General features: G+C 54.2%; 4 protein-coding genes across 4 annotated transcripts; 1 reads left to right on the top strand and 3 right to left on the bottom strand.

The window, feature by feature from the left end:
- Positions 1-1518: 1518 nt before the first annotated feature.
- Positions 1519-3216, bottom strand: BBA_00464 (major facilitator superfamily transporter; the record flags this gene model as incomplete). Its single annotated transcript, XM_008595561.1, has 3 exons — positions 1519-2657; positions 2713-3078; positions 3147-3216. The coding sequence occupies 3 exons, from the start codon at positions 3214-3216 to the stop codon at positions 1519-1521; spliced, it is 1575 nt and encodes a 524-aa protein (XP_008593783.1).
- Positions 3217-5230: 2014 nt separating this feature from the next.
- Positions 5231-7141, top strand: BBA_00465 (serine/threonine-protein phosphatase 2B catalytic subunit; the record flags this gene model as incomplete). Its single annotated transcript, XM_008595562.1, has 4 exons — positions 5231-5408; positions 5513-6102; positions 6161-7059; positions 7129-7141. 4 exons carry the CDS (start codon positions 5231-5233, stop codon positions 7139-7141), a joined length of 1680 nt encoding a protein of 559 aa, XP_008593784.1.
- A 148-nt stretch (positions 7142-7289) lies between these two features.
- Positions 7290-7958, bottom strand: BBA_00466 (Bis(5'-adenosyl)-triphosphatase; the record flags this gene model as incomplete). Its single annotated transcript, XM_008595563.1, has 2 exons — positions 7290-7793; positions 7896-7958. 2 exons carry the CDS (start codon positions 7956-7958, stop codon positions 7290-7292), a joined length of 567 nt encoding a protein of 188 aa, XP_008593785.1.
- Positions 7959-8480: 522 nt separating this feature from the next.
- BBA_00467 (major facilitator superfamily transporter) lies at positions 8481-10347 on the bottom strand (the record flags this gene model as incomplete). The annotated part of the gene is made up of 3 exons (XM_008595564.1): positions 8481-8578; positions 8631-10006; positions 10097-10347. The coding sequence occupies 3 exons, from the start codon at positions 10345-10347 to the stop codon at positions 8481-8483; spliced, it is 1725 nt and encodes a 574-aa protein (XP_008593786.1).
- Positions 10348-12059: the final 1712 nt, after the last annotated feature.

Here is a 12059-nt window from a genome sequence, read left to right on the forward strand (position 1 = left end):
CCTTGTTGTCCGCGTCAAACGACAGGCCCCGCGCGCACATGTCGTCGGCCTCGGCGACGCGGTCCACCTTGAGCAGGGCGCGCGCCGCGCGGTAGTAGGCCTTGACGCTGCGCGGGTCGAGGCGCAGCGCCGCCGTGCAGTCCAGCCACACGCTGCGGTGGTTGTCCAGCTCCAGGTTGCACGCTGCGCGGTTCAGGTACAGCGACGCGAGCATGGCGCGCTGCGCGGCGATTTCCTCGGGTCCGTCGACGACGCCGTTGGGGCTCTTGGTAACCTCGCCGCGGCCTCGCGCGCGCTCCTCGGCCGCGAGCAGCACGACGCCCTTTGTGTAGAATTCGCGCGCGTCGGTGTAGCCGCGCACCTTGAAGCACTCGTTGCCGCGCTCTTTAAAGTCGGCGCTGTTCTCGAGCGCCGAGCCCTCATAGTCGAGCGCCTGCAGCGCCGCAATGTCGTCGTTTTCCTCCAGCTCCGTCATGAACAGCGGCGACTTGTTCAGGTCGGCGAGGATCTCCGCCGTGGTCTTGCCGCTGTTGATGGCCATGCCGGGTGGCAGCGCGGGCTTGGTGGCCTCGGCTGCTGCCGCGGTTTGCGGCGCATCATTGGACGGGTTTTGTGGTGTTGGTGATTGCTCTTTGAGGCTTGCTGCGCTCATGAGCTGCTCTGTGAGTTCCTCGAGTTGCATTTTTTTTTTTTTTTTTTTGCGGCGGTTGAGGGCGGGGGCAGCAGCCCTTGCTGTTCCCAGTTCTCAGTCGTATTGTTTTGAAAATGTTCGCAACTTATGTTCTTTGTGCTTGCGAAAGAAATGGCGAGAGATTAATGAGCTGCTATGTTGGATAGACTTTGATGACACTGTATGAGAGGTCACTGATGAGAAAAAATTCTATGGGGTTCGTCGACGGCACGGCGGCTAAAATTTTAGGTGGCGACGTACCTCACTTTTAGTACTTGTCCACTCCAAGGCGAGCCGCGATAAATTCTTCGACTCAACTCTGGCAACCCGAACACTCTTACAACAGTGTACACCGAACACGATTTTGAGCTAAAGACATCACTTCTAATTCAAGATTCAAAGTTATGCAACCATTTACAATTACGCCCTGTCTAATCTATATAACTGCCTGCCTCTTTATATTATGAGGAGAATCACCCAGGGTGAATAAAAAAAGCGAAATACACTTTTCACTAACCAAGACAAAAAACGCCGGCCCACGTTAGATCATGTGCTCCGAAATGCATGCGCCATGGTAATCGTGAGAATCATATCGTGCCCATCAAACGGGACATAGACCGCGGATTGCAAAGCAAAAAAGAAAAAAGCAGGAACAAAAAGACAACCATTACAAGGAAACCGACAACTGCTGACCAGATCAACGCATTGGACAGATTCGGCCTGGATTCCCTTACCAGGAACATCCAAACGAAGAGCAGTCCAATCTCATCAACAACGGGGTGATAATTAGGGGGTATTAGCGGGACTTGGCCGCTTGAATGATGGGGGTCAGAGTAAACCATTTATGTTTACTCTCTGTCAGCGTCTGAAGCTTCAGTCGCGACCTGACTTACTTTGACGGCACTCTCTTCCGATCGATCAACTCGTGGTCGCGGAACAGAGAAGCATTGGAAAGATCCGGCAATAGCGACAACAGCGCTACCATACCAAGCGAGAGCAGTGCAGTCCATCCTGCTGCCAGTGGTATAGAGATAGCCTGCAATAGGAGGCGCGATCATGCGGCATGCTGCACCAGCACTAGCGGCTAGACCATTCACCTTGCCTAGAGCGCTGGAGGTGGGAGTTGCCTCCTTGATGAGGATGAGGAGGAGGGGATAGAGGGTGATGGAAAGAATGTTTCGCACGGCCAAGCAAGAGTAGATGGCAGGGAAAAGCATTGATTCAGGGACGTAGAGGAGAAAAGGCACAATGACGTAGATGATGGGGTGAAGCACCGTCACGATAATAAAGAGTCTGAACACACCAAATCTCTCCGCAGCGAGCGGGAAAATGACTGCTTGGACAAACAGGGCGATACCTCCGTTGACGGCCATGATCAGACCGACCTGACGGAGAGAGAGGCCCAGGCCACCAGGTGAGTAGAAAGGGGAGGAGGTGCCAACCTTGAGCGCGGACACGAGTGCCGAGGCTCTATCATCTTCGAAGAAGATGGGCATAAGATGGTCGTAGGTCATAGAGTGGTAGGTGAAGATGGAGAGGGCAATGATGAAGCCGACAACACGCTTGTTCCAGACGGGAACAGAGAGCAAGGACTTTTCTTCGCACTCGGCGTCCTCCTGGCGTTGTTCGCTAGTTTCTCGCATGGTTCCATACGTCTCTGCACGTAGGTCCACGGCAGGACGCTTCATGGCATCTGAAGTTTCCATCAGCGGAGTCTCTTCCGAGGCGTAAGTATCCGCAGGGAGAAGCACTCGGGGCTTCATGTTAGGGTGAGTTTCCTCCAAGAGGAAGAAACCCAAGATGATGCTGACGAGTAGCAGGAATGCACAGAGCAGATTGGGTAGCAGGTACGGGAAGCGACCGAAGACGCCATCGCGGGAGAACAGCTCCGGCCAAGACTCGGCGGGATTAGCAAATGTGCCGCCGATGCAAGGGCCAATTATTGTACCGATGCTCCAGACAAAGGGCATGACAGCAAATGCTTTGGCTATAGAGGGTCAGCCAAAGGTTCCAAGCGCGACGTTGGTTGCTAAGGGACTTACGTTCATGTTCGGGCTTAGTGACAAGCTCGCCAACCATGGTCTGGATGACACCAATATTGCCATTGAGAAAGCCGCCAACGGCGCGACCAACCAAAGCAATCCAAATGTTGGAGGCAAAGCCGACCATGACCATGCTAAACATGGTGCCTACACAGCCAAGGATCAAGACAGGCTTGCGGCCGACTCGGTCGGAAAGGCCACCCCAATACATGCCCATGACAGCCTCGGCCAGAGAAAAGGCCGAGATGAGGAGACCAGAGTAGAATGAGGCATCTTGCTCGTCACCAAAGTTGAATTGCTTGACAAGGGCCCATGCGTATGGGTAGATGGAGGTCAGGGCGATTGGTTCCGCGAGGCGGACAATGGCTAGCGTGGGCGTTAGCGCGGGGTGGGCGTGCGCAGGGGTGTGAACGTAGAAAGGGGGAGTGACATACCGAGCAGAAAAAGCTGCAAAGTTGGAAAGTCATCAGGGTTTCGTAGAATTGCCTGCTTGGTTAGGGCCATGTCTTGGAAACGCGGCGAGAGCTTACGACAGCCAGCACAGGCACCAAGGTCGGAGGGGAAGAGTGCGTGTGCTGTTGTGCGTAGAAAAATGTGCTAGCGATTGTGCTGGTGTGTTGGTGTGTATGTATTTGTGGTGTGGCGTGTTGGTGGGTGGACAGGAAGCAGCGACCTCTTGAGCAGGGAGGCACGATGGCGCGAGGACGTAGTGAAAAATTTGAAGAGTTGTAGGAGATTTCAAAGGCTTAGACAATGGATTATAATGTAACAACGCGATGGTCGACAATGTGTGAAAAATGAAGAGAGAAAAGAGAGGGAGGGAGGGGGAACGAGGCCATGGTGGGAGCGAGCAGAATATGAAGGACTTGTCGGCTCAGGCAAACACAGTAAGTCACACTGTCGCATCTGGTGGCGTTGCATAAGTCGAGGGTTGCAGGGGCTCTGGGCGGTAGTCTGGTAGACCGTAGAGGGCTCCAGTTTCCGGCGCCGGAGGCTGGGATTACCTATGAAAATACGATAGACGAGCCATGTTTGCACTGTTTTCGCCGATATGAGTAGACTGTGCTCCGCTGGAAAGGCCGGGTTTTAGCGAGACGCTAGACCACAAGACAGGCTAGACAGCCACTAGCAGGCCCCTGATTGTCTTTTCTCGTCACGCTTGCGGCTGCCCACTAATAAGGGATTCCTCTCTGCATGCCACCCGCGCTAATTCGGCCTGTCTCCTCCGGTTTCTACTCCGATGTCTGATTGCGACGACCCGAATGGAACCCAGGCTGCCAGGTTAAGAGAGCACAATCGCACGCATCTAGTTATGCATGCACTTGTCTGATGCCCCGACCGTGCAGAATGCCTCGCAGTAGTTGGCATGTGCGCTGCATGCAGTTCAAGCAGGGCCGAATATACTGTTTAAAGAAAACCCTGCATTTGTCAAACCAGTCCGAGGCGCGTAAGCAGAGATCTGTAATGGGCATTTTTGTTACTTGTCTCGCGTTGCTTCCAAGTCTTCAGTACCTATGCGAACCATCTCGGCAGACCGTCAGGCAAGTTGCCGGGTGGAATACACACGCCGGACAAGTCCAACGTCCTCATAGTGACGGTACGATACATAATTCATGTAAACAAAATTTGTTTTTATCGCGGTCCAAGCATCAGAATCATGCTATCGCTGCTTCGGTCTGTGCAACAGCAGCGGAGCGATCGACAAGCCTGCGAGGTATGGGCGGCCCGGTTGTCTCACCTTGGCTTCACTGATAGACCGCCTCCCGTGGCCGAAAGCCGCCTGCCCCGCGCCGCGTGGCAAGCTGTCCTCGAGAATGTGCCTGCCGTGCGAGAAATGAGCTTCGTACCTGCACAACGTTGCGTCGCATATGTCCAACGGTCAGACAAAGGCATCCTTTTGCCACCATAAACTCATCATCATATTGCTCCGAGCAGAGCAAGTCATGAAGTGATCTGCCAAGTGCCCCTCACTTATCAATTTCTCTTTACTATCAACAAGGGCACCGAACTTTCTAGCGCAACGGGAAATGGGCCCTCTACGGTGTAGCTGCATACAGTGCGAGTTGCTCGGTGGAGAAACTGTATAAACTGCAACAACATTGGCGGCCAACATGGATCACCTGCCAAGGACTCTGTCAGGTCCTGATTATTAGACTGACTGGCCTCTTGCTTCTCACCTCCACCTATAAAGGTACACACAGCGCTATCATCTTGGCTGTTGAAATTCCAACTTGACTCATGATGATTGAGTACTGCTTGACCGCTCAACTCCTCGACTCCCACGGCTTAGCGATGGGGGAGCAACGTAACCCACTAGTGCCACCACCACTGTAGTGGCACCGATACCATAATAGGGCTGTCGTGTGCCCGCTTTGCTGTACTCCGTACCTTTTACTACTACGAATGAGTTAGCAGTTACATACCTAGCTGAGGGGCACCCCACCACCAACAATGTCGTTATTGTTATTCGCCCCCAGTTCCCCGCGGCCCTCCCCTCGATAACATCAACACTATCAGCATGGACAACCATGACGGCATCGGCGCATCGCCGCCAGCCTCCGAGCCGCACGCCACGAGGCAGGTCGATAATGCCATACGAGCCATTCAACACAAGAAACCTATCCCCTCCATCGACTTCTCCATACATGACATGGACGATGGTACCCAAGTCAGCACCAAAGAACGTGTTTGCAAAGGTCAGAATGCGCCTTTGTTACGCTCTGTCATATCCCCACGACCACTTTTCGTTCTACCCGGTGTTTCACAAAATAGCCAATAGCTGATGCAACTTTCTCCGTAGACGTGCCACCACCTGCCCGCGAGCCTCTTAGCGATGATCAATTTTATCAAGACGAGGCGCGCACCAAGCCCAACCTAAAGCTTTTAAAAGACCACCTCTTCCGCGAGGGTCGCCTCACCGAGAAGCAGGCCTTGTTCATCATAAACGCTGGCTCTGAGCTGCTTCACGCCGAGAGCACACTGCTGGACATCGAAGCGCCGGTGACGATATGCGGCGATGTGCACGGCCAGTTCTATGACCTCGTCAAGCTCTTTGAAGTCGGCGGCGATCCCGCCACGACACAATATCTCTTTTTGGGTGACTATGTTGATCGTGGCTATTTCAGTATCGAATGCGTCTTTTATCTCTGGTCTCTCAAAATTCACTACCCTAGCACCTTCTTCCTCCTCCGAGGCAACCATGAGTGCCGCCATTTGACTACCTATTTCAGCTTCAAGCAAGAGTGCGAGCACAAGTATTCGTCCACTATATACGACGCATGCATCAAGTCGTTCTGTAATCTGCCGCTTGCTGCAACTGTCAACAAGCAGTTTCTCTGTATTCACGGCGGATTAAGTCCCGAGCTGCAGACGCTAGACGACCTGCGAAAGGTTTGCTGCTGTGGTCCCTCAAAGCCAGATATAGCGTTGCTAATTCATGAACGTGTAGCTTAATCGCTTCCGCGAACCTCCAACCCAGGGTCTAATGTGCGATCTTCTTTGGGCAGATCCTGCGGAAGACTTTGGCGAGGAGACGAGTGTTGAGTTCTTTCGCCACAATGATGTCCGCGGGTGCTCATACTTTTATACCTATCACGCTGTGGGTGCCTTCTTAAGGAGGAATAATCTTCTCTCTGTCATCAGGGCGCATGAAGCTCAAGATGCCGGATACCGCATGTATCGCACCAGTCAAAACACTGGCTTTCCGAGTGTCATCACACTATTCTCCGCTCCCAACTACATCGACATGTACAACAACAAAGCGGCAGTATTAAAATACGAAAACAATGTTATCAACATTCGCCAATTCAACCATACCGCACATCCGTTCTGGCTTCCTAATTTTATGGATGTCTTCTCATGGTCGCTACCATTTGTTGGCGAGAAAATGATGGACATGCTGATCGGTATCCTGAGCATATGCTCCGAGGAGGAATTGCACGAAGACGCGTCCTCGACCTCCCCCACTGCTGTTACCCCCGGAAGCCATGATACAGAATCACTAGAATTCAGGAGACGCGCGCTTAGGAATAAGATTCTTGCCATTGGCCGACTTTCGCGCGTCTTTAGTGTACTACGAGAGGAATCAGAGGGAGTTTCGGAGCTCAAGTCCGCATCAGGCGGTCGCCTGCCTGCCGGCACCCTTATGCTCGGTGCCGAAGGTATCAAGAGCGCCATTCAAAGCTTTGACGCTGCTCAGCAAGTCGACTTGAAGAACGAAAGATTGCCTCCGTCTCCTGATGAGGTGATCCGACAGACAGACGAGGAGAGGAGCCGCGCAATGGCCCAAGCAATGAAGGAGGCCGATGGTGACAAGAAACTACAAGCTCTCTCCAGGAAACTCAGCGTGTAAGTCAGGGTTCGGCCTGGAGGATGCTTGAGGGTCATGTGTGCTTTGCTAACTAACTGCCCCCACAGAGAACGAAAGTAATGCACGTATGACCGAGATCCACAGTGTGTGAGAGCTTACAGACAGTGATAATGAACATGGCTACTGAAAATACTCACATTGGCGCAAAAAAGGCTTGGGTGCCCTGGTCTAAAAAGTGTAAATAGAGGACAGAACACGAATATTCCCCCTACATGCGCTCCAAGGCTCTTTTGTACATGTCCGCCTCAGCATGCATATCATCCGGCTTTCGCGCCTCGCGGCAGGCGTCCTCGACGCGAGGCATGCCGCCCCCCGGCTCAGGCCGGCGCACGACATCCCATAGCGCGCCGCCGACGTTGGCCTCCTCAGACGCCATCTTGACGTAGATTTCATCCGAGGCCTCGCCTTCACCCATGTCACCCGCGATGCGCGGGATGACGTGAACGTGGACGTGCGGCACCGTCTGGCCCGACTCGGGCCCGTCCTGCACCGCGACGGTGAAGCTGCCCCCGTCCTCGGGGCGGTCCGTCTTGAAGTGCACACGGCTCAACATGCGCTGCACACGCTGCACCGTCGCGAACAGGTCGGACGTCTCCGCCGCGGAGAGGTCGGTCAGACGCCGGTGCGGCTGCAGCGGGCAGACGAGGACGTGGCCGGGGAGGATGGGCTTGAGGTTGACGACGCCGAAGCTGTGCTGCGTCTTGAGAAATACCTAGAGGACCGCACGCAATGAGCACGAAGGGAAGTGGGGAGGGTTGGTCATGGTGAGACGAGTTGCAGAAGCGGACTCAATTAAATAGGGCGCAAATCGTACCTGCTTGGTCACGGGAAACGGGCCAAACTTGACCTCGGCCGCATCGTCGTTTGTTGTTGACATGTTGAGTCTCTGTGTGGCGCGCAGCGCTGGTCTATTTCGCGCAGTAATTGACCCCAGGTGGCGAGAAGCAAGACGCAGGATCATGCTCGGTCAGTCGCCGTTCGGAGCTTGATGGATATGCAAATGCGCCGGAGAGTTGCTGGAGCTTCAAATGACGGGGGCTGCAGCCAAGTGACGCAAGGCTTTGGGGAGCTCCCGTGAGACCCACATACGAAAGATGTCGAATGCAGTGTAAAGCCTGCAGGAATTCTAACATTGTGCATTGCCTGTTTACGAATTGCGATCGAGGTAGGTTAAGTCATGATTTGCTATTTGTACGTCTATCCCAGCATTGACGAGTGCTATTCTATGCTAAAACACGATGCCCATCCCATACACACCAACGCCGTGAATATATGAACCAAACCGAAAAAAGGTTCCCACAGAATGCAGATCCTAAATAGATATATATGTATAAAAGCCGAAATCGTATGTAATTACTAGTAGTAAGCGAAACACTGTGCAAAGAAAGAGTGCGAGAGCCTAGCCGATCAACGGTTCAGTCTCTTGTGCCAAAGCCGCAGCTTCGGGCGTCTCATCAGCAGGAGCTTCGGGTGCCTCGTTCTCATGCTCCCAGACGACTGTACCGAAGTTAGAAGTTATACATCACAGTGATCAATCAATAAAACTTACCATGTGGCCGGACAACAAAAGTGGCCAGTAATCCGACGCCGAATAGGCTAAGCAGCATGACAAAGACGGCCTGCGGGAAGGTCTTGACCGTCATGGCATAGATGCCATTGAAGAGAACAGGGCCAACGACACGGGCGAGCGCATTGAGCATGCCCACGGCGCCGAGGACCTGTCCCACCGACGACGGCGGGATGTGCTTGGTGATGGCGGACAGTATGGTGGCGCTGCCGAGGCCGCCCATCGCCGTCACCATGCCGCTGACGACGAAGAGTGGCTGGCTGCGAGCCAGCGAGTATCCAAGGGCGCCGAGGGTGTCGGACAGCAGGGCCACGCGTAGAGTCCAAATGTCAACATTGTCGGCGCCGCCCGTCTTTTCGACGTAGGGCTGGCCGGTCTCGCGCTCGCGGCGGCGTCGGGGCCGCACCCGAAAACAGTAGTTCATTAGCGGGAAAAGGCCGAGCAATGCAATGACGCGGATCGAGGAGAGACCGGAGACAAACATGGAGACTTCAAAAGTATCCCAATAAAACATATACTTTGTGTAGAGGATGAGGACGGCGCCAATGGAGATCATGGAGCCCATAATGACGGCGTCGGTCACGGCCAGCGCCACCATGTTGATGCGCAGCCTCGTCGATGTGCCGGGACCGGTAGGCCAGAGGATGGCGAGCGGCTCAAAGGGATGGTTGTTGCGGAGCGTCGCGAGCCACGGCTGGGCGCCGCGCGCGCGCGCCTCCTTCTCCTTGGCGTGGGCGTCGCGCGCAATCTGCTGGCGGCGCTTGGACAGCGACTCGGGCACGACGAGGCCGACAAATACGGCAAAGGTGGCGTGACATATGAGCGCGACGTAGAAGAGGGTGAGGATGCTGCCAGTGATGCGGATAAAGTAGCCGGCAAGTAAAGGGCCAAGGGCGATGCCGGTGAAGAGACAGGCGTGGAGGTAGCCCATGCGGACGGCGCGCTGCGAGGGCGGCGTGCAGTCGGTGACGTAGGCCTGGCCGAGGATGGAGCCGCTGGTGAAGGAACCGGTGAGGCCGTCGAAGAAGGCGCCGAGGATGAGCCAGCGGTAGTCGACGGCGCGGGGAAACTTGGCGGCGAGAATGGTGACGGCCTCGGCGAGGATGCCGCCGACCGAGGCGACGGCGAGCAGGCGCCGGCGGCCAAAGCGGTCCGAGAGCTTGCCGAGCTTAGGCGCGGAGACGGCGCTGAGCGTGCCGGTGAAGAGGTTGATGACGAGCATAAAGGCGGCAACCTTTTTCTGAACGTCGGGGTCGTTGCACTGGGGGTTGTCGGCGCCCATGATGGGGGACGGGTGGAAGCTGGGGTCGATGGCGGCCTTGTCGGCAAAGTGCTTGTTGCAGACGAGGTCGAGGATGCTGAAGTACGTGTTAGCATTCGTGTTGTTATAACAGGCATTTGCGTCAAGACTGTGCGCTGGAGGGAGGGGGGTGTTTGTGAAGACTCACAGGGTGACCTTGGGGACAATGATGCCACCAAACGCCAGGGTGAAGATGGCATAGGGCCCCATCAGCCAAAAGATGGAAGGCCTGCGCCAGCGCGGCAAGTGTTCAAACTCGGTCAGACCGTCCCATACCGGCTTGTCGTCATCGTCGCCTTTGCCATTGGGCGGCAGCAGGCGGGTCGTCTCGTCGGCGTCTCTTGCTGCTGCGTGGCCGTTGGTGGCAGGCCAAACGGTCGCGCTGGTTCGTTGCACCATGGCGGCCGGCGAGGGCGTGGCGTGGTACAAATGGCTTTGCGAAAAGTTTGTCAGATTGGTGTGCTGTCCCTACCGATGGTTTGGTAAACGGTCGTTGGTAGGTCGCAGACTGATGTTCGCAAGACGGGAATTCGGGGGGGGGGGGGGGGTCAATGTCGAACAGTAAGTTGTAAGTTGACCGCGCAATCAACCTTTTGACGCAATCATTGTTGCATGCGGGATTGAAAGGGATAATAAGTATCCGGACTAGCAAACATGGTTCAAAAGACGAGAGGAACCGGAGTAGGCGGACAAAGGCCGGCAGCCGGGTTTATCTACCTAGGTAGGGCGTGTCGGCCGGCTAACGGTACCGCGGCCTGGGCGTATCATGATGCAGGCGGACTTGTTTTGGGTGGTCTCTGCAGGGGAGTTGGAGACTTCCAATCGAGTGCAAAGGTTTTGGTGCACACTGCAGGGGGGTCGATTCGGTACCTTAGGTGGCCCCGCGGGTGACAAAAAACATCGTCGATGGACTTCTGACTATCTACAAAGTACACCACGTATAGAATAAGAAAATTGAAAATAAAAAGAGAAATCAGTCCTCTAATACTATTCGTAATTCTAATAATTTCAAAAATATTTATTTCAGACGGCTTTAGCGGATAAGAGCGAATCTTAGCCAGGCAGGGCGGCGATGTTTTTTGTCACCCGCGTGGTACCCAGGTACATGTGGTGGATCCATGCTGATTCGGAGCAAATCGCCACCTAAAACCTTTACAATGCTCTAAATTTCCCCTAGACAATGTGTTCTACAGCGCTGTGCATCGCCGTGCATCGCTGTGCATGTCTGCGACAGGCGCCTCGTGTGTGTGGGTGGGCCGTCCAGTCCGCTGTAAAATAGACTGAGTCCGTTCGGTAGTGCCTTCAAGCTTATTCCCTCGCTCGCTGATTGGGCTTACTCTATTACTTTGCCCACATGATAAGGAGATGCCGACTTGGAGCTTTGCTTTGTTGGGCATTCTCTTGCCTGGTGTGCCTGTAAATGACACGGGCTGTCCATTTTACAGTCCTGCCGTGCTTCTTTCAGCCTCTTCCCCAAACTCCGCAATCTCCATCCGGCATTCCCTGCCGGCTGCCGTACCCATTCGGGGATCGTCGCCACCCATGACGCTATGTGTAAAAGGTGATCAATAATTAGGGTGCTAGGTAACTAGCCACAAAGTATCAGCCAATTTGATGCATATATTCCTCGGCCGTTGGCAGTTGCTATAACAGTGCACAACAGAGTCGTTGCATGTCCAACACGGCACCATGCGGTGGCATGCTGACGTGGGCATGCCAGTACCAATAGAATACGCATTCGACACCCTTTATACGAACAATTTGATACTGCTGTTTCAGAACCCAATCTGGAGAAGACGACAGTGTTCAAGCTGCAGTCCCGAAAACTCCAACTATTATGGGAGTATATCTGGGCCGCCACATGGCCATGACTATGCCTAATTATAGCGCGACAATTACATTGGCCGAGAACACGGACAAGGCACACAACATATCGTATCAAATTGAGGAATAAATTTACCGACGACGCATTTGAAACTCATCAACATCTTAATCAATGCAACTTTCAGAGCTTGTACCTGAAAATGCCTACGCAGCTTCGAGCCAGCATCATTAAATATTGACTGCTACGCGGGGCAGGCTGATTGCGATACGTACCTGATGACTCAGCA

This window comes from Beauveria bassiana (genome assembly GCF_000280675.1).
Source record: "Beauveria bassiana ARSEF 2860 unplaced genomic scaffold BBA_S00001, whole genome shotgun sequence".
NCBI lineage: Eukaryota > Fungi > Ascomycota > Sordariomycetes > Hypocreales > Cordycipitaceae > Beauveria > Beauveria bassiana.